This window comes from Leucoraja erinacea, chromosome 13 (genome assembly GCF_028641065.1).
Source record: "Leucoraja erinacea ecotype New England chromosome 13, Leri_hhj_1, whole genome shotgun sequence".
NCBI lineage: Eukaryota > Metazoa > Chordata > Chondrichthyes > Rajiformes > Rajidae > Leucoraja > Leucoraja erinaceus.
In genome coordinates, this window is record NC_073389.1 from 23885762 (window position 1) to 23908880 (window position 23119).

The window sequence follows — 23119 nt, forward strand, 5'->3', positions numbered from 1 at the left end:
GAGACGAGGGGCAGAGGTGTTCCTCCCCTCCTAAAGTCCACCATTAACTCGTTAGTCTTGTCAGTGTTGAGCTGCAGGTGATTCAGCCCACACCATTCAACAAAATCGTTGACTACACCTCTGTATTCAGCTTCCCTCCCATCACTGATCCAGCCCACAATTGCAGAATCATCTGAAAACATCTCCAGGTGGCAGGAGTCCGAGTTATATCTGAAGTCCGAGATGTAGATGGTGAACAGGGAGAGTTTGCTCGCTAGCAGTGCAGGCCGGATGGTGTTAAAAGCACTGGAGAAGTAAAAAAAGACATAACTCACAATGCTTCCCGGCTTATCCAGGTGAGCATAGGAATGATGGAGCAGATGGATAATGGCGTCCTCAACCCCCATCTTTGTTTGGTAAGCGAACTGCGGCGGTCTAGGCAATGGGGGTGGGAATGCAGGAATTAGCTGAAATTAGATAAATTAACCTTTATACCACTAGGTTGTAAATTGCTCTAGTGAAATATGAGGTGGTGTTCCTCCAGTCATTGCCCTATCCTCATTTTCCCCACACTCACTGGTTTTGAGGGGAATGGGCGCAGGATATTCCTGCACTATCTATCTATTTCCTTTAGCTTTCCTAGAAGTCACTCACATGGGCGGAAATCCCGGGGGGGGCACAGGGGACGCAAGTCCCCTCCATGTTTTGAGGGGTGGGGGATAATCCCCCCCATGTTCTGTATTCGGATTTTTAAATCCGGTGAAAAAAAAATCTATTAAAAATCTCTGCATTCTGCGACAATGGGGGTGGGACTGATGATCGAGGGCGCCGAATGGACGAGTGAGATGTCGGTCAGCAGGCGGTGGGGTGGGGGGGGGGGGGACACACATGATGATTCAGCGCGATGATTGGAGGAGGGAAGTGTCAGTCAGAGGCGGAAGTAGGTGTGAGGGACTGAGGATAGAGCGCGATGGTTGGAGGAGGGAGACATTCTGGTGGAGAAAAGATCATAGAGCGAAGCTTGAATTGGCCCGTTTGCGGGGCCTTTCATCGCCCGGCTCGGCGCGGATCGTCCATTGCCCCGCGGTCAAATTGTTGCGTCGTGGCGATCGAGGCTCCCGATGTTGAAGCCCCCGCCGGGCGATGGAAGATCCCGCGGCCGAAGCCTCGGAAGTCGCGCGCGCGTGTGTGTGTGTGTGTGTGTGTGCGTGCGCGCGCACGGCCGCCAAGAGATTGCATCCCCCCCCATGTTTTGATAGCGATTTCCGCCCCTGGTCACTCAGCTACTATATCCTGGCTTTTTAGGTGTGTCCAACTCGCTTAAACTCCTATCTATGTTGCTCTCAACATCACAGATCTTCCTGGGTATGTCAGCTCTTTCATTTGGTCAGTCAGGACCTGCAGCTGGACACTTCCCATTGTTACAGTCACCAGGGACACTGGAATATTTGTTGATTCCCACAAACTGGCAGGGCTACAGGAATAAAATAGGGAAATAGGACTGATCAGATCCACAAACAGCCATTGGACTCAATGGGTCAAATGTCCTCCCTCTGTGCCAGGAAGTAAAAAGCTTCAGTTTGAAATTGACTTATTAACATTTTACTGAGAATATTTAAGAATGGGATAATAAAGGTAGAAGCCAAAACCTAATAAATAAACTGTAGTAAACTAAAGTAATCTCTTTAACTTCAAGTTATGATATTTTGAAAAAACCTGAATCCGACCAGAAATGTACAAATACTTTTCTTTGGGAAGATGTGAGAAGGAAAGAGTTATTAAGCACTAATACTTTAAGATTCATTTAACACAATGTAGTGTTAAATACACTGGAGTAGGTAGCACCAACGCAGGGAAGCGCTGACAGCAATTTCTGTTTTTCTACATTTAACTTTACCTGTGCATGTGCCAGAATTTCTTCTCAGATTTCCTCTACTCACTAATAGTGAATACTGATAGTTTCATTGTTAGTCTCATTGCAGATCCTGTGCCAATATTGTCATCTATACTTCACTATGGTAACATATATCCACTATGAACCATCTGTGAATGCCATTAAATAACACGTACTACCAAGCCTATTGTGATGCATGAGAACTTTCCTTTTGGCAACTTGGAAACATCAATGGAAAATCCCTCTTCCAAATAAGGACAGACTGCGTTCAATCTTGCGAAAATGACAGCTGCTTATTTCCCTGTTTATTTAATCTCCTACTTCCCAATAAGAAATCATTAATTTGTTTGTGCTTGCCCTCTCCTCTGGTGCTATTACATCCTATAGGTGCACTGGGAATTGTCCTGGCACATATAACGATGGTTCTGAAACTGCATCAGAACTAGCTCCTGGGATGGTTATATATTTCAGAAAAACACAAGAACTCAATAAGGAAAAAATTGTAAATGCTGGAAATCTGAAAGAAAACACAACCAGATATCTGTGCAAAAACCAAAATAGTTGATGTTTCACATTGGTGTCCCCTTGTCAGTGTTGGTCTGATGAAGGGTCTCTGACCAAAACATTAATTGGGTAGTTTACAACCTAACTATATGAACGCTGAATTCTCCAATTTTAGATAACTTACAAACAACATCACCACTCCCTCTCTTTTCCCTCCCCCTCTATCTTCCCTGTGCCCCTCCTGGACTGGTAGCCATTACTCCCCTCCCCGTCCACCTTTCTTCCTTCCTCTTACACCCTTATTTCACACCTTTAATCATATCATCTCTGGCCTTTGTCCAACCATCTGCTTTTCAAAAGAAAATCCATCGCCTGTATCCAACTATTCCTCCCCCAACCCAACAAGTCACATATCCATGTTCTCCAGAGATGTTGCCTGACCCACTGAGTTACTCGAGCACCATGTGCCTTTTTTTGTAAACCAGTATTGTGTCTACGTCTGAAGAAGGGTTTCGGCCCGAAACGTTGCCTATTTCCTTCGCTCCATAGATGCTGCTGCACCCGCTGAGTTTCTCCAGCTTTTTTGTGAAACCTTGTGTCTACATTAGTTTTGTTTCTCTCTCCACAGATGCTACCCAATTTCCTTAGTGCTTCCAGCATTTACAGATTGTTTTTAGTCAATAAGAGTGAAAAAGTGAAAAAGAAATATTATCATATGGGTAATGTTTTTCTTAATTTTAATGTAGACATTTTCTCCTGACCAACTATGTTATCCCAAACATTTCAATTCAACATAGAAATAGTTTTCAGTGGAGAAACAAAATAGTCTATTCAAAATTTAATTTTAGCAAATTACCACACTGGCAGCTGTGACAAATAAAGACCAGTGTTTTCAACCATCATTCATGAACGAGAAAACCTAATTCCTGCCACAAATTGGTGAAGAATCATTTTTGTAACATCCATCATGGCATTAAATTATTCAACACAGATCAGCTATGCTTTCTTTATTCTCCTTGGGGTTGACAAATTGCTGCACATGCTGACTGACAAAGATGAATAGGTTCAAATTTCATTGTTGAAAAATAGTTAATACCATGAAAACCCTTCAGACAATAAAAAATGGTAGTCAGGATAGGTCATCTCACTCCTTGAGCCTGCTCTACCATTCACTAAGATTGTGGCTGATCTACAGTAACTGGTTCTATTTTCCTTTCTAATCCTAGATCCACTTTCCTCTCTAAACCTAAAACCTCAATTCTGTACCGTATAAGCATTTCTCAGAGTTGAATTACATAATGATTTGCTTTCCATGGCCCTATATGAAAAAAATATCCTCCTCACTTCTGAAGTGACTAACTCTTTCTACTGAGATCATGCCCACCAGTTCTTTACAGATTGGAAATGGGCAAGGACTTAGCTTCCGTTCTTCCTTCCATTGATTCAGCTTTACAACATCTTTGCTATAACATGGTGATCAAAATTGAACACAATACTCCAAATGTGGCCTCACCAGCATCTTATGTTGCTGTAACATGACTTCCCAACTTCTATACTCAATACTCTGCAGTAAACTGCAGAGCAATCTTGTGGCAAAAAATTGCATTGTTCTTGAGATATATCTGCTAAAACCAAAAACCCATATTAGCTCCAGACCATGAAAAAGCTATAAATCCCATGAATCTGTCAATTCTGAATAGGTGCGTGTTTATTACTACAATGAGAGGGAAGTGGATGCAAGTCATTGTTTATGGTGTTTTGCAGCAATCTTTCGTGACCATGGTTTAAAAGGCGACCGAAAAATTCAGATCATTTTCTACACTGGTTTATTTTTTTTCAAATAGCACTGAGAATTACATTTTGTCAAAAGGCTTCCACTAATACTTACATTATTAAAAGCAAAGCACCATGCTTAATGTGCATCATTTCTAATTTGTTGACTGCAAGTTCTAATTCCATGATCTCACATATAAAGGAGAATGAAGATGAATGCAAACCCAGCACTTAACCTCCATTATTTAAAGTAATGTTAAATTGGTTTCTACTATGCGGATGAGGTTCTCCAGAAGTTTCACTAGACACGTCTATCCATGGGCTTGGTGTAGAATCAGATATGCATTGCAACAGAATTGTGCTGTGAATTAGATTAAAGATGTTCTCTCCCAATTTCTTGTAACCACTGTAGTAGATCATCCTAATTGGTCATCCACTGTATAATTTCTTTTTTCATCATTAAGGATTTGTTAAGTCTTCAGTTCTCATTTGTTTCCGAAATTAGTAGACGATGAATCAACTCTTCTTCGACTAATTCCGACAGTACGAAATTAGTAGGCGATGAATCAACACATGTACGGTCCATGGGTTTACAACACCCTGGTGTATAAGTTCTTCTGTTTGCAGCTTCTGAATTAGAGGGTATTCATTGTGGACATTGGACTCTGGAACTGTTACGATATAATGCTAAGAATTATATCTGCACTCTGTATCTTTTTCTTCACTCTACTTGTATAGTCTTTCTGCTGGCTAGATAGCATGCAACAAAAAGATTTTCATTGTACCTTGGTACACGGGACAATAAACTAAACTATTGTATTTGAGTTTGACTTAATAGATAGTTTTACCTGATTTTGATTAGATAGCATGCAAAACAAAGATTTTTACTGTGTCTCAGAACACATGTCGATAATAAATCTAAACCTGCTGGATAAAATTGAATTTTCTTGCTGTGTTGGAGGTTGAAAGGAGACCTAATGGAAGTACAGGTGCACAACCTTTTATCCGAAGTTCCAAATAACGAAAAGCTCCGAATAGCGGACATTTTTTCGGTCCTTGAAGAAAGGTCCTTGAAGACGTTCACCGAGGGCGGCCCGCAGAGGTGACAGCGGAACCTCCGGTCGGTCCTCGAAGAAAGGGGAACTAAATCCCCATTCATAAAAAAGAAGGTGAGGGTATATTGCGCGGGAGAGTTAATAATTGACAATCTGCTGCTGCCTGCCCGCTGAGTTAAAAAGTTCCCACGGTAGCCTCACGATACACAGTGTATCGTGAGTCTTGCATGGGAACTTTTTAACTCAGCGGGCAGGCAGCAGCAGATTGTCGCTCCCTTCAGTTTCACCCCACCTACACCGTTCTGCTTCCCGGCCATGTGTGTGACCCCTTCCCTCCCCTCTCCAGCTCCCCGCCCATTGCACCGGCGCGGGGGCTTTGCACTGTCTTCACGTCGGCGATGCCAGCAGGTCAGTGCCAGTCACCGGAGACGTCAGGACCAACGGGACACCGACCCCCAGGCCCACTGCAAGCACGGAGATCCCAGAGACCCACAGCCAGCCCAGCCCCGTTCCAACTCCAGAGGAACACGCTCCCCGTAGGGACAGAAGCTGATGGTGTGCAAGGTACGTCTTGGTCTTGGGGTTGCGGATGAGGGGGCGTAGTTCGGGCTGTGACGTCTCCGGCTACCCCCCTGTACAGGAGCTGAGACTGGGAACTGTGGGGTTGTTTGCAGTTGCAGAGGGAGGGGGCGAGGGCGGTACAGTTCCCAGTCTCAGCTCCAGTCCAGGGGGGTGGCCGGAGACGTCAGGACCAACGGGACACCGACTGCAAGCACGGAGATCCCAGAGACTCACAGCCAGCAGCAACTCTAGCCCAGCCCCGCTCCAACTCCAGAAGAACCCGGGTTGCGGATGAGGGGGCACAGCTCGGGCTGTGGGCGAACTGCCACTTGTCGCTGTAGCAGCCCATCGGGGAGCGGGTTCCTGTTGGTCCTGACGTCTCCGGCCACCCCCCTGGACCGGAGCTGAGAGACGTCAGGACCACCAGAAGCCGCTCCCCGATGCGCCGCTACGGCGACAAGTGGCAGTTCGCCCACAGCCTGAGCTGCGCCCCCTCATCGGGACACCGACCTCCAGGCCCACTGCAAGCACGGAGATCCCAGATCAGCAACTCCAGCCCAGCCCCGCTCCAACTCCAGAGGAACACGCTCCCCGTAGGGGCAGAAGCTGATGGTGTGCAAGGTACGTCTTGTTCTTGGGGTGGCGCAGCTCGGGCTGTGGGCGAACTGCCATTTGTCGCCGTAGCGGCCCATCGGAGAGCGGATTCCTCTGGAGTTGGAGGGACAGGGAGACACAGCGGCTTTTGAGAATGGTGGGCAATCACTTCCAAAGTTCTGCCCACACAGTCAGTACACCTCTCCTACACTTGTCTCCCGCACTAAGATCATCTCGCAGAGAATGATCCCAGCCTAACCCTCCCTATTCTCTCCTATTCTGCAAGAAAAAACTACATTGAAGACTCAAACTCGCGATCGAGTAACTGCCGGGATCTAGGCGCAAACTCGCGATCTTGCGGATATGAGCCGAGCACTACCACTGAGCCAGCCGTTAAAATCTACGCTAAAAATCTTCCATTCCGAAAGCCGAAAAATTCTGAATTACGAAAAGTGTCTGGTCCCAAGGCTTTCGGATAAAAGGTTGTGCACCTGTATATAAAATTATGAGAGGTATACATAGGGTAGACAGTCAAAATATGTTTCCCCATGGTGGAAATGTCAAGGAATAAAGGGCACAGTTTTAAGGTAAGAGGGTCACATTTTAAACAAGAAGTGCAGGGCAAGATTTATTTTAAACAGAGAGTTTTGGGTGTCTGGAACACATTGTCGGGGGTGGTGATGGAGGCAGATACATTAGATGCATTTAAGAGGCTTTTAGGCACATAAATATGCAGAGAATGGAGGGATGTGGATCACATGTAGCAGGGGAGATGCATGTAACTTGACATCATGCTCGGTACAGACATTGTGGACAGAAGGACCCGTTCCTATGCTGTACTGTTATATGCTCTTATGAATTAAAGAAATTAATCTTTGAACCTATGAGCAGAATTCAAGTGACAAGCGAGTAAGTATAAAAACATGAATAGAAGTTTTCAAAGTAAGGTCAGAAACAGTGAAGGCAATTAATAATCTAAGAAATCTAGAGTTTTAAGATACAAGATTTCACTGCAAGAAATCTTTTTCAAATTAGGTAAAGTGCAGCCTAAACAGATTTCAAAACATAAAGGAAATTTAAATGGTATGTATAACATGCAGCTGATTCAAAAACCTCCCTATTCTGGGCCCCTGCTGAAATTTCATTTCACCACCAAGTTCCTCGAGTTGCCACGCAGAATCATCTAACAATATAACATGAAGTGACTTGACACAGAGCATTTCTTTCTTCCTGGAATAGGATTTAAGCACTTTGAAAAATACAACAGCCATTGAAAAATGAATGCATTGACATAAACCGAAATAAACCTAATGTTTCAAGCCATTTCAGTACGACAATAGAAGTGCTGCCAATTTGACATGATGAAACCACAGGACTTCACTTACTGACAAATACAACAAATGTCACGTGTCAAGGATCAGCTGCATGAAACAAACAATATCCCATTATATCGTCAGATAATTTTATTTTGGCATTCAAACAGTGTACAGTTAATTCTTCTATTGCAGCTGCCAAGGAAAGCTTTATGGCTTAATCGCATTGTTTTCACTGGAAGACCAAAGTATTTATTCAATCTTTCCTGTCGGTTTATAAATTTAGCATCTGATAATGCAAATCCTAGCAAAGCACATCCCTATGATAAGTAGCAGCAAACTGTAGTTGTTCAGAAATATATTTTCAAATCACCAGTACATGTACTACCAGACTTACGCAAAAGGCGACTTACGTAAACTCGCACTAATGGAAATAATTATGTACTCAGTCCCTAGTGCAATCAAGGCAGTTTGTAATTTATGCAACACTATACGATCACTCACGTTTACATCAGAACCAAGCAGGAAATGGCGACAGTACTTACACAGAAGGCCGCGTGCCACAGAAATTGCCCCAGGCGCAGCCACTGCTCTGAGACATTTAATACTCTCAGTGATGGACACAAAGTGCTGGAGTGGCTCAGTGAGTCAGGCAGCATCACTGGAGAATATGGACAGGCAACATTTTGGGTCGAGATCTTTCTTCAGTGTCAGTGAGTTATTTCATAGAAACATAGAAACATAGATATTAGGTGCAGGAGTAGGCCATTCGGCCCTTCGAGCCTGCACCGCCATTCGGGCCGGAGATGGGGATGGTGATTCTGACGTAAATTGGTGAGTACTTGTTGTTACACCAATTGTTTAATTCCAGCATTATTGCCTGAAGAAGGGTCTCGACCCAAAACGTCACCTATTCCTTTTCTCTAGAGATGCTGCCTGACTTGCTGAGTTACTCCAGCTTTTTGTATCTATCTTCAGCATCTGCAATACCTTCCTACACACACAAGATCAGGTCAGAACCTGGCACATACCAGTACTCTACATACTGCAGGCAAAGTTGGCAGAACTGGAAGGACTTCCAGCAGGTGCATTAACCGGTTGGTCCCATTCAATAGAAAAAAAGACATAAAATGCTGGAGTAACTCAGGGGGTCAGGCAGCATCCCTGGAGCTCATGGATAAGTGACATTTCGGGTTGGGGCTCTTTTCAGACCATTCAATGATATCTGCATTGTGGTGTGTGGACCCTGGTCTGTGTTTACAGGGTCCAATTGTGAACAGGTCATACAAGAAAATTATGACATACTATAGTTAACTTCAGCAACCCCAGATTCTTTCCTAGCAACCGAGCAAATAACTGTAGTATTGTATTACCAAGTAGTTGGAAGTGTGAGATTCACACCAATTGCATCAACCCAGTGGCATCATAGGCAAAATGTGACAGATAATTATATATCATTTTGATTTTTTAATAACATTAATTTCTTAATAAGCCTAATATGTAGGAATAGGAAGGTTGATCATATTTATAGGAAACTATAAAGAAGTTTGTAAATCCTACTTGAGCAAGAACTGTAATGAAATACATCTCAAAACACAACCCACCAAATCGGAATTGTAAGAAATTTCTATTTTTTACTATAATTCATTCTATACAAAATACAATTTTCAATCTTGTTTCAAAACTTAATTTGTTTAGTGTACAAAAATATGAAAATATAAATATATTTTTACAGATCAGTTAGTAAATGTGGCAATAGTTCCAAATGTGTCAGATACAAATAAACAATGCTTCTTGTTAACTGTATAGTGATATTTACAGATATGGGTGTTGAAAGTGCATGATATTTTGAACTACAAATACCACAAACAAGCTTGCAACCTGCTCCATGTGAACCAGATTATAGTCTCAAATGGAGTGTATTTGATCAATGCTTTGGTTCTGGCAACTTCACCTGTAACTCAATTCTTAGAATGGAGATGAAGAGGAGTTTCTTTAGCTAGAGGATGGTGAATCTGTCGAATTCATTGCCATCTCTGAAGGACTGACTGCCTGACCCAATGAGGCAGGCAGTGGGTCAGGCAGTCACACTATATCCTCCAGAGATGCTGCCTGACTTAAGGGCCTGTCCCACTTGGGCGACCTAATCCGCGAGTTCTGGCGTGTTTGCCCTCGACTGATACTCGCAGCATGGTCGACACGAGGTCGTAGGAGGTCTTCGTAACTCTACTTCATGCTCGAGAGTGGTCTCCACGTACTTGAGGCCTCAGCTAGCTCGAGGCGTTTTTTTCAATATGTTAAACAATGCCCGCGAGTAAAAAAAGGTCGCCATGGGAAAAATGGATACTTTTTTTACTCGTAGGTTTAGTCGTAGTAGGTCGTAGTAGGTCGGCATGTTAGTCATAGGTAATCGAGGGTAGTCGAAGGTAGTCGAGGGTAGTCGTAGATAGTCTTCATCATAGTCGAAGGGAGGTCGAAGGAGATCGAAGGAGTTTGTCTTCACTCTCCACTATTCGGTGTCCAATTTTCCCGAAGTTAGTCGTAGCTAGTCGAAGCTGGTCTTCAACATAGTCGAAGGAGGTCTTCGACATGTCATTTTTTCAAACTCTTCTAAACTCACCAATTAGGTCGCATAAGTGGGCCAGCCCCTTTACAATCACCATACACTATATGTTCTCCGGGGATGCTGCCTGAATTTCTGTATTATTCCAGATGTTTGTGGGGTTTTTTTTTAAATAAACTAGTATCTTCAGTTCTTTGTGTTTCTTAATTTCCTTTAGAGGTTTCTAAACCATTTCATCCTCTGACCTTTTTGCAACTCCCTTGACCCAACATATTTATGCATTTGGGGATCATTTTAACTTATCCCACTCCAGAGGAAATTGACAGAAACAGAAGAAAATCTGGTTTTAAAGGTTATCATATTAATGGAAAGCAGAAATTAATTGTGGTGTAATACTGGCCATTAATTTGATCTTATTTCCTTGATTATCTTTCAGTTAAAAAAAATGTCATTTATTCCAACTGTTTGTCCTAGACCAAATAAATTATAATAGGAAATTGTGTGATGTGCAAAATGATACAATAGAAACTTAAAAAGGACAGATCATTAAGTAATTTTAAAAAAAATTGGTTCACAAATCACATAAGTTAATGTATGAAATGCATAGGGGAAAAAATGCAAAAAGAACAGACTTTGAATGAGAAGCAGAACAGAAAGGCACGTTTACCCTAATTTTGCTCTGTACACAATCCCATGGACATCAATTAGCTTGTGAACTTTGTAACTTGCTAATAATAGGTTTGCTATCAATTCTTATTTCAGCGTTAAATAATGAGGTAGCACATTATTCCAAAACTGCTTGGAGTTAGCTTTCTCATTCCGTGTGCCTGCCTTTTCATTCAATTTTTGTGTTCCATCTGCGGGTTCTTTCAAAGCAAACTTTTCTCTTTTAGGTTTTGTTTTCGGATTCCCGTCATTATCATCAACCCAATTTCCTTTATCTCTACATCTCCCTCCCCTACTCTTCTTAACTTCAAAATGATCTCTATCAGATTCTTCTAAACTTTCTCTTTCCTCCTTATCTGCCAATTTTCTTCTGTTGCTTTCAAGTTTATATTTCCCCCTTTGGTTGTCCCCTTCCGTGCCCTCCTCTTCCCCACCTTCACCTTCCTCCCCCTCATCATCTTCCCCCTTTTCACCTTCCTCACCTTCACCTTCCCCCTCCCCCTCCTCCTCCTCCTCACCTTCCTCCTCCTCACCTTCCCCCTCCCCCTCCTCACCTTCCTCCCCCTCACCCTTCCTCCTCCTCCTCCTCCTCCTCATCTTCCTCCCCCTCACCTTCCCCCTCCCCCTCCTCCCCCTCCTCACCTTCCTCCTCCTCCTCCTCATCTTCCTCCTCCTCACCTTCCCCTCCTCCTCACCTTCCTCCCCCTCACCTTCCCCCTCCCCCTCCTCCTCCTCCTCACCTTCCTCCTCCTCCTCCTCATCTTCCTCCTCCTCACCTTCACCCTCCCCCTCCTCCTCCTTCCTCCTCCCTCCCTTCCTTCCCCTCACCTTCCCCCTCCTCCTCACCTTCCTTCCCCTCACCTTCCTCCCCCCCTCCTCCTCACCTTCCCCCTCCCCCTCACCCTCCCCCTCCTCACCCCTCATCCCCCTCCTCCTCACTTTCCCCCTCATCACCTTCCTCCCCCTCACCTTCCCTCCTCCTCACCTTCTTCCTCCCTTCTCACCTCACCTTCCCTCCTCCATCCTTCCTCCCCTCCTCATTCCCCCTCATCACATTCCTCCTCATCACCTTCCTCCTCCTCACTTTCCCCCTCCTCCTCCTCCTCCTCTCCTTCCCCCTCCTCCTCATCTTCCCGCTCCTCCTCACCTTCCCCCTCACTTTCCTCCTCCTCATCCTGTTTATTTCTCCCCTCATTATACACTGTTTTTCCTCTCTTATCTTCCTCTTCCCACTCTTCTCCACTATCCTCTTCCTCATTCTCATCTTCCCCCCTCTCACATCTCTCATCCTCTTCTTGCCCACTCTCACATTCCTCCTCATCTTCCCTGAATTCAGCTTCCTCCTCTTCTCTACTCATGCCTTTCCCCTCTCCCTCACTCTCATCTTTCTCATCCTTCTCTCTGCTCTTACCTTCCTCCTCCTCATCCCCGCTCTCATCTTCTTCCTCCTCCTCTTCCTCGCTCTCACCTTCCTCCTCCTCCTCTTCCCCACTCTCACCACCTTCCTCGCTCTCCCCTTCCTCATCTTCCCCACTCTCATCTTTCTCTTCCTTCTCTCTGCTCTTACCTTCCTCCTCCTCGTCCTCACTCTCATCATCTTCCTCCTCCCCTTCCCCACTCTCATCTTTCTCTTCCTTACTGTTCTTACCCACCTCCTCCTCCTCTTCCTCCCCTTCTTCCTCCTCCTCTTCCCCTCCCTCACCTGCTTCCTCCTCTTCCTCTTTATTTCTTTCCCTTGCACGTTTTGCATTTCTAGTGCTTTCATTGGACTTGTTCCAGCTTGTGTCTCTATTTCCATTATTCTTCCTCCTCCTACTTTCCTCCTCTTTATCTTCCCCACTCTCATCTTCTGTGCTTTTACCTCCCTCCTCCTCTGCCCTGGTTTCACTTTCCTCCTCGTCTTCCCCACTATGATCTTCTTCCTCTTCATCTTCCAATTGCTCAATTTCCTCTTTTTCCCGGCCCTTTCGTTCTCTTTCCACTTCATCAGCTTTCCTGCTTTCATTTTCCTCTTCGTCATCACTGCTCTCACCTTTTTCCTTCCCTTCTACTCTTTTTTCATCTTCTTTCGTCTTTTCATCTACCCGGCTATGCATTCCCTCTTTGTTCATCCCAGCACTTCCCTCATCTCCATCGGTCTCCAAGCCACTTTCATAAACTCTATTTCTTCCTGCCTTTCCTTCCACATTGCCCTTTGCTTCTGTACTCTTGCCTTCTTCTGGTTCCTCTCTATTCTCATTTTCTTCATCACTGTCAGCTTCACACTGTCTTTCAATTTCTTTCCTCGCTGCTATTCTGTTCACTCCTCCTCCTCTTTCGTTTTGATCAGTTACATTTTCTTGTTCATAAATTTCCTCTGCATCAACATCTCCAGTTTCTTGAGCCACTTCCTCTCTTATAGTTTTACCACCAGCTACACTCTCATCGGGTTGTCCCTCATTGCATTTACCACTTTTCCCGTCTACTTCTGTACATCCTTTGGTATCCTCTTCACCTTTCGAAGTTTTCTGCTCTTCAATTTCTTGTCTTCTTTCTTCTTCTGTACCTTTGCCTTCTTTTAATATTGCATAATTTATAAAGTTCTTTTCAGTACTTTTATTGACAACTTTCAGAATGGTTTTATGTGATTTATGTGTTTTTCTTGACTCTACATTACCTTTTCTGACTAAATCACCCCGTGCCTTTCCTTCAAAGGACTCAAACGTGGGCTTAATTTGTTCCTCTTGTTTCTCTTCTTTATTGAATTCCTCTTTCCACTTCATTGACTTATGGCCTTTCACACTCTTACTTCTATTGGCTATTTTAACTCTATTGCTCGCGTGACTATCACCACTTATTCTAACACCATTGTTTTCTTCTTTGGTATTCCTATAATATTTTAATTCTTCTGTTTCTTCCTGCATAACTGTTTCTTCAATTGGTTCTGAAATATTTATAGCATTTTTTTGGCTTTCATTTATAATACTACAGTCATATATGTGCTTGTCATTTGTTGTCATTGGCAATCTCTTTTTGGTTATTATATTTTCCTTGCCACTTGTTTTTTTCTTATTGCTAATATCTTTGATATTACGTTTGGCATGGTTTCCATCTGCCATTCCTTCAAGCATACTTGAGTGCAGATTTAGTCCTGAAGACTGTATCAGCCATGGAACTTTTATGGGCTCTCTAACTTCCCGCTTCTCACTGTCATTAATCTTTCTTTGTCCACCCTTACCAGAGATTTTACCTTTCTTCTATTCCAAATGAAAAGCAATGAATGAAAAGGAAAAAAGGAGGGTTATTAAAAGTAAAAGATAAATGTAATGTCCACACAGGTTATGTGGTGACAAAATAATAAAACAGAAACAGAACAGAAGAAAGCAAATCAAATATATAGGATCACATTATAAATAGAGATAATTAAAGAAAGGAAAGCTACAGATCCTGGTGAAAACAATAATTGCTTGGGATAAATAGTCAATACATCGGAGATAAAGGTGACAATTTTAGAGATTAGAGATAAAGTAGTCAGGGAGCTATGGCCTTGTAAAGAATAGGATTAAAATATGTCAGCTTGAATAAATAAAATTATACTGCAATGATTTGAGACAAAGACAATAGTATTTTCCCCACAGCTTACTGAAAAATGGCAACAAGGGGGAAAAAAAGACGTCGTGAAAATTATTCCTCTTCAGAACCAGTGAGTTTTCACATCATCTACCCTGACCATCATGAGCAAGCATTGCATTCAACCCTAAGTGACACTGGTATGTTATTTAGACCCCAAAGGATAAATGGAAATGCATCATTTTTTTTATAGTTATTTTGTGTGGGATGCTAAATATCAAGCCCCAGTCTTGGAGCTCTAGTTTCTGAATGTTACATTGAACAATTCAATTTATTATAAATTGTTTTCAAAGAAAATCAAATTTGCACTTACCTGTTCCTTAAGAACAGGTGATAAGGTCAGGGTTTTGTCATTAGGATTCACCATGACTGTATGAGTCTAGGAAGTAAAACAATTAATGAAGTTAATATCTACTGTAATGTTATCTGGTAATAAATTCAATTAAAAATACCAACAAAATAATACTCACTGTACATACATAGAACATAATAGCACAGGAACAGGCCCTTTGGCCTGCAATGTATTTGCTGAACATGATGCCAAGCCAACTCTTATCTCCTGCACTTATATTACACTCTTATCTGCCTGCACATAATCCACATCCCTCCCTTCCCTGCATTTCCAGGCACATATCCAATGGTGTTGATGTGCAATACAATAGCAATATAGCATAGAATAGCAATCCTATATTATACAAACAGCAATATATTATACAATATCAATCATTTTAAAATTGTTCAAATGCCTGAAGAATAGTCTACATGATATTCCAGAACAGAAAATGGCTCAGAATATTTCCTCAAATGAGTAGAATAATGTACACGCCTCAATATAGACTAGTCAATCTAAAAATTAAATCTCTAGTTACTTCCATTGATGTTGAAACCCAAGTTTGACAACAAGGGTCACTGCACCGTTTCATACACGTCAATGCAACCAAAAGATTGGGGCAACCGATAAATCATTCCAGTGCTGTACATCCAGTCTACACACTAAGTATTCAGAAGACCAACATCATTTACCAATCTTCACCATTATAGAACACCCAACTTCATACAGCCAAACCCCTTCATTGTTTTAAAAATTAGTAGGTGTCCTCCTAGTCTCTGCTTTTTTCAGGGAAACCACATACATCCCCATTTATCGTGTTCACTAAACATATCAAATCTCGCAAGTTGGTTCTGATCTGAAGAAGGGTCTCGATCCAAAACACGCCCATTCCTTCTCTCCAGAGATGCTGCCTGTCCCGCTGAGTTACTCCAACATTTTGTGCCTATTTTAAGTTGGCTGCATTTTCTTCAAGTTATATCAGCAGAATTACACATTATAATTCAATTATGATGAAACCAAGGTTCAAGACAAATTTATAAATTACCCCTCTCTCTCTCTCTCAACCTTCAAGAAATGAATTCCTAGTACATTATGGCCTTATCAATTTCCAATGTGATTATTTATCTTTCCGATTGCTTAATTTTTCAAACTAACATAAGTAGCCTCCGTATTCCTCCATCTAAAATCTACCATCCCTCATTTTTATTTGTTAATTGTTCATCAAATTTCCACAGTACATTCTTGACCATCTATAATATGTTCTTAACCTTTCACTATTTTACTTTACCATGTTTAATGGATCAATTGTTTCCCCAAGACCTTTATCGCTTTCCTCTTCTTCGGATTCTGCTTCAGCTAAACTTTTCTGGGCATCCTTGACCTCTTTGTCTTTTGGAAATAATTGTATGAATTTGATTAAAATTTGATATAAATAAATAAAATACATATGAAGTACAACTTGCTATTCGGAATGACCACAGATTGCTCAAATGAACTTAATTTAACCAATGCTTAGTTATCATGTGTTTAAGAATGCACAAAGACATGAGACAAAATAATAATTCTGGGTAGATCACAGTTTAACATTTGTGTTGCTTTGATGGCTGAGCCATGCATCAGAAATTGGTTCCAAATGAATTGCATTCATATACATAATACCGTAGCTTTTTTTAAATGCATATGTCTCATTATAAATTTAAAATTCTGAATGATTTGTCAACAAAATTATTTGAGAACAATGATATAAAAGGACACTACAAATCCTGTGTAAAAATCTAATGCGTGATCGACAGGTTGAGTGACACAGCGGTACAGCTGGTAGAGCATCTGAGTTGCAACGCTAGAAACCCGGGTTTGATCCTGACCTTGAGTGCTGTCTATATGGAGGCAGCATTCTTCCTGTGACCTCATGGGTTTCCTCCAGGTCCTTTGATTTCCTTCCACATCCAGAAGATGTGGAAGGGGGAAACCGCTTTTGGTCGCCTCCTCAACGGAGAGGCGACTTTTTCCATGTCGCCTCCCTCGCGACCTAACAGCTTGGATTGGAGCGGCTTTTCCCAGAGTTGGGCCCAGAGCATCAGCAGCAGGCACAGCGTGGACTTTTCCATGGCGGAGCAGGCGAACCCTTGCAGGGGGTCGCCAGAGAGGAGTGCTCCGAATGCTGGCCTGGTGACTTTGACATCGTGGAGCTGTGGTCTGCGGAGCTTCTAGCCGCGGGCGGGGTGTGGACCTACCAACCGGAGCCTGGGATCCCTTGCCGGGGATCCCTGGAGAAGAGTTCCAACCGCCGGCCTACGGCCTATAATATCCTGAAGTTGAGGTCTCCAGTAGGAAAGTGCCGATTCGGGCACTCCAGGCCACAGAGTGTGTTTGACCATCCTGACGTCGGAGTTTTGATCATCCCGACGAGAGGGCCTGTACATCGGGCCATCCGTAGCGGTGACTCAAATATGGCCCCGACCATGGATGAACAAAGGAGGAGGACTGACTGAACTTTATTGCCTTCCACCACAGTGAAGAATGCTGTGGTGGATGTTTGTGTTAAATTCTATTGTGTAAAGTGTGTTCTTTTTTTTTTTTTTTTAAGTGTAGCGCTGCTGACAAATTCATTTCACTGCACCTTCGGGTGCACGTAACAAATAAAAATGACTTTGACTTTGAGAAGAGGTGCGGAGTTGTGGGTCTCTATAGGTTACCACCAGTGTGTAGTGAGTGGATGGGAAAGTAGAATAACATCGAACTAGTGTGAATGGATGATCAAAGGTTGGCGTTCTGTTTCTATGCATATTCTCCAAAACTAAAACAATTTACCCAGAAGAACCAGCCACGTCCCTGGGACAGTTTAACAGTCAATTATACTTAATCAATCATTTTTCAAATTATCTTCTGAAAGTAGTTAATAAAATATATTTAATCTGCCCTTTCAATCAAACAATGACAGGAGTAGTGTAATGTTTGATTTCTTCATGTCACCCTGTCTCTTTAGCCAATTATATTTTACCTGCTCTCACTGATTACCAATCCTACTACCACTTTAGATTTATTTTATATACTCAGTCAAAACTCTTCATGCTTTGAGTCACCATGTTAAACTTTTCTTTAATCATCTAGCATTTCTGATCCAAAAATTCAATTCAATTGGTGAAGCACAATTTACTATTTACAAACAATTGGTAGATTTATTTTTTTAGATCCTATGGTTGATGGATTTTTGGTGCTTTAGTTTGTGCCAAGTCTTAGCAAAATGTACATCACATCCAGAGCTTTTTTTAGTAAACAAAAGGGTGTCGCCAGGCACGATTAATAAATGTGGCTGGAAAACGAACTAATGACGTTTACATTTATACGTGCCAGAATGCTGGTACCGTCACAAAACAACCCATCAATTCTTTTTCATTATTCAGTTATTTTGCCATCACTTTATATTAATCTATATTACTAAAACTCTGTTCTTGACCGGTTTCGGCGATCTGTGCTGCGATTTCCGAGAGAACGCCGCCACCTACGGCCGTCATTTTTGGCCACCTCGCTCAGAGCCCCCCTCCGCCGTATGTGTGCTGAGGATATTTCCCGTCGATGAAATATGACAGAGATATTAATGTTTCTACTAAATTCCCCATTCTCTCTGCTGCCCCCGCTGGAGACAGGGGAAGGGACTATAAAACCAGGAAGTGGTGTGCCTCAATTAGTCTCTGCAAGCTGGAGCTCTGTCAATTAGTCTCTGTCACTCTGAGCTCTGAATGACACTGAACAAATGTCTACAGCACTGTGAGTACCCTTAATTTGGTTTGAAAATGAAAATATAGTTAGTTTGAAGTAAAAAAGCACTGCCTGCAAATGGTTGTTTGGGTTGAATTAAAAAGGCACTCTCTCTCTCTCGCTCCCTATCCCTCACTCTTTCTCTCTCTCTCCCCCCTCTCCTCTCCCCCTCTCTCCTCTCTCTCTCCCCCTCTCTCCTCTCTCTCCCCCGCCTCTTCTCTCTCTCCCCCCCTCTCTCTCTCTCTCTCTCTCCTCCTCTCTCTCCCCCTCCCTCCCTCCCTCCCTCTCTCTCCCTCCTCCCTTCTCCCTCTCCTCCTCTCTCCCCCCCTTTCTCTCCCTCTCTCCCCTCCCCCCCCCTCTCCCCCCCCCTCTCCCCCCTCTCTCCCCCCCCCCTCCCCCCCCCCCTCCCCCCCCCCTCCCTCCCGTCTCCCCCTCTCTCTCCCCCCCTCCCCCCCTCTCCTCCCCCCCCCCCCCCCCCCCTCCTCTCTCTCCCCCCCCCCCCCTCCCTCTCTCCCCCTTCTTTTTTTCCCCATCCATCTCCCTGCCCCACCGTCCCTCCCCTAAATCCCCCTCCCCCCACACACCCCTACCCCCTTCCCTCCCTCCCCCTCCCTGCCCACCTCCCCTCATCTCACCCCCCCTCTCTCAGCACACCCTCTCTCTCCCCCCCCTTCCCCCCCTCTCTCTCCTCCTCTCTCTCTCTCTCCCTACTCCCCTCCATTCCCTCCCCCCCACCCTTCCTCCCTCCCCTAAACCCCCTCCCCCCTCCACACCCCCTACCCTCTTCCCTCCACCCTCCCTCCCCCTCCCTGCTCCCCACCTCTCTCCCTCACCCCCCTCTCAGCACCCCCCTCTCTCTCCCCTATCCCCTCTTGCCCCTCTCTCTGTGTGTCTGTCTCTCTCTGTGTCTCTGCCTCTTCTCTCTCTGCCCTCACTCTCTACCCCCCCGCTCGCCCCCCCCCCCCCCCCTCCCCCCCTCTAGATGTGACTGCAAGTTGGGGGCTATGCGTCAGTAGATAGGGTGGTTATGGGGTCAAAGGAGCATATTAATATAATATCAAGGGGGGTAATTAGCGTGAGTGCGGGGGGGGGGGGGGCCGGGGGATAGTTAGTGTGTGACGCTGTATACCGCCTCCCCCCGCCCACAACGGCACGTTGGGGGAACAGAGAGTTGGGTCTGCACTTTGTCTAGTAAACTATATTAAATGGTCAAAATGCATTGGCAGTAGTGTGAAGCATTTGATAAAGTACCTTTCATTATATATTAAAGAACCTTTGAATGATGCAAAACTAGTTTGAAAATGTACTTTAAACAACAATAATTAAGCTTTAAGTTACAGTAGAAAGTTCTGTGTCAACTTAAAGATGGAGAGCTGAGCTGACATAAATAACACCTCTTTCCACCAAACCAATTCAAACATTATTCTTCTAGTGTACCAAAAATCCAATTACTCAACTGGCTACTAATCCTGCCTCCCTTCGTACACTTTCTTGGATCAGATACAGGCATCCTAAGAACAGCAAGATCTCACTATCAAGTCAGCCTCAGGTAGAGTATTGCTGACGCCACACCCTGTAACATCCAGTCAACATATCACAGGAGGCACAGCTGGATGAACATCCATGTTGGATGCATACAGTATCAATGGTTTAAAAGTTTTATAACTGTTGTTATATAGTATCTGATATTTAACGACATTAATAATTACCAATTATTTCTCAGGTTGGAAATGTCAAAGACATTTAACAAAGACGTTAAAGCCATAGCTTTAACGTGAGAGAGACAAAGTTTAAAGGAGATGTGCAGGGCAAGATTTTCTTTACACAGATGCTGGTAGGTTCCTCAAATCCACTGCCATGGGTGGTGGTGGAGACTGATAGAACGGTGGCGTTTAAGGAGCTTTGAGAAAAATTTGCAGGGAATGGTGGGATCATGTGCGAGCAGAGATGACTAGTTTAACTTGGCATCAAACTCAGCGCAGACAAGATGTGCCAAAAGGCCAGATCCTTAGCATAGTTTTCTAGGTTCTATGCAAATAACAAATGAATGGGGTCTCTAATCCTACACTTGAACTAAGTGGCATTGGTTAGAGGATGAATCGCATGGCTGATCCCAAAGCAATCAAGCTCTGTCAATGGAATCATGTGGAGAGGAGTGACAGATGCCAGTACAAGATTTATCTAACTGAGAGCAATTGAATAGTGGTAGTTCCCTTTAAAACAACAACGCACAGCTAACATGACTTAGCCTATTCATTTTGCAGCAGCATTTTATCAGCATGGTATTTAGCAAATGGAAAACATGGTATGCATTCTCTAAACACTTTCAGTAATTTCATGTAATATTACTCATTCAGTCACTGCAATACAGGAGAGAAATAAATAAAAATGGAAATGCTGGAACTGCTCATTTATGGAGGCAGAAACAGATTTAATGTTTCAAGAATGGCCTTTCTTCAGAAAGTAGATGTAAACATATTTAAAGATTCAGAGGCGAGAAGGAGAGAGCAAAAGGGAAGGTTAATGATTTGGTGGAAGGCTGCAAAGATTACATAACAAAAGGGATAATAGTGTAAGACAACGTCAGGTAGCACTTGCGCAAAAAAAAGGTTCCCAGAGGAGATACAAGAGTCATTCATTATCTTCAATTTAACAAAAAATACAAATGTTGGAAATCTGAAATAAGTGCTTACTTATGTTGGACATTGGTGATTTTTCATAAACTTGAACATTAATAATTGGCTTTGGAACAATGATTTTTTTTTCAATAATTTTCTCTCCAGGAATTGTGTTACTACTGGCCGGCAAAGAAGGCGTTATGATACCAGTTCCAATTGGAGGCAGTGTACGTACCATCTGACCAAACTGCTCTGGAGATCTTTCCTGAAAACAAAATTGAATGTAAATAAAGTTTAATGTATTACTGTTTAAATCTAGACTTATAGAGCAGTGCTCTAAAAGTTTGCTGACGAACATAGAAACATAGAAAATAGGTGCAGGATTAGGCCATTCGGCCCTTCGAGCCAGCACCGCCATTCGATATGATCATGGCTGATCATTCAAATCAATACCCCGTTCCTGTTTCCCCCTCCCCCCCCCCCCCCCCCCCCATATCCCTTGATTCCCGTAGCCCCAAGAGCTAAATCTAACTCTCTCGTGAAAACATCCAGTGAATTAGCCTCCACTGTCTTCTGTGGCAGAGAATTCCACAGATTCACATCTCTCTGGGTGAAAAAGCTTTTCCTCATCTCAGTCCTAAATGGCCTACCCCTTATTGTTAAACTGTGACCGCTGGTTCTGGACTCCTCCAACATCAGGAACATTTTTCCTGCATCTAGCCTGTCCAATCCTTCAACAATGTTATATGTTTCGATAAGATCCCCTCTCATCTTAAATTCCAATGAATACAAGTCCAGTCAACCCATTCTTTCATCATATGTCAGTCCCGCCATCCCGGAAATTAACCTGGTGAACCTACACTGCACTCCCTCAATCGCAATAATATCCTTCCTCAAATTAAGAGACCAAAACTGCACACAAAAGTTCAGGAACATTGCAATACCATGCAATTAACCACTTTCACCAAGTTCTAAACTAAAATTTGCAAAAGCTTCTATTATTAATTTGAAAATCCCCAGTACTCCCAGTAGGATCAACTTCCAGTCATTAATTTTTGGCAGAAGACATGATGAGACATGATGATAAGACACAACAGGGAACATTCTCTTCCATACTCCATTTGTCTAATGCCTAATGTAATCTCACACTCACAACAGTTGTTAAAGTATTGAGATTAATTCTGGAATTTTCTTCCTTTGTGAAAGTAAGCTGCCAAAATTCAATATGACATCAATATCAAACCTGCCATTGAAACACAGAAACAGGCCGTTTGGCCCGAGCAGGCTATGTCACCATTTTCCACACTCACTATCAGTCCCAGTCAAATTGTGTTCCTATATCATCTCACTCCACTTTCTTCCATTTATTTACCCAATATGATCTTGAATGTTAGTTGATTTCTGCCTCAATCACATTGTTCTAAGTCTCTTACACTGAATCTTGTCTAAAACATAGAACAATACAGCACGTGGACAGGACCTTCAGCCTACAATGTCTGTGCCGAACACAAGACTAACATTTACCTGCTGGCACATATTCCATAGTGACTATCCAAAAGTCTCTTAAATGCCACTATCGTATCTGCCTCCACGACCACCCCAGGCGGCATATACCATATACCCACCAGATTCTACACTAAAAAAAACTTGCCCTGCACCTCTCCTTTAAACTTTGCCACTCTCACCTTAAAGCCATGCACTCTAATATTTAATAATTCCATTTTGGGAAAAAGATTCTGACTTTCAATCGTATTTATGCCTCATAATTTTATGTACCATCAGGTCTCCCCTCAATCTTTGGCGTTCCAGTGAAAACAATCTGAGTCTGGCCAAACTCGCCTTGTTGCTCATACCATCTAATCCAGGCAACATTCTGGTAAACCATCTCTGCCACCACATC

General features: G+C 43.2%; 1 protein-coding gene across 2 annotated transcripts in view; it reads right to left on the reverse strand.

Annotated features, from left to right (window-relative positions):
* The window catches only part of LOC129702689 (X-linked retinitis pigmentosa GTPase regulator-like), a 76470-nt gene that overhangs the window by 16052 nt on the left and 37299 nt on the right, over positions 1-23119 (reverse strand). For both annotated transcript variants that reach the window (XM_055644596.1, XM_055644595.1), the window contains exons 11-13: positions 21295-21484; positions 16131-16231; positions 14825-14890 (exon numbers count right to left, since the gene is read on the reverse strand). In XM_055644596.1, coding sequence (XP_055500571.1) covers positions 14825-14890; positions 16131-16231; positions 21295-21484 — 357 coding nt within the window. The remainder of the gene's footprint in view (positions 1-14824; positions 14891-16130; positions 16232-21294; positions 21485-23119) is intronic.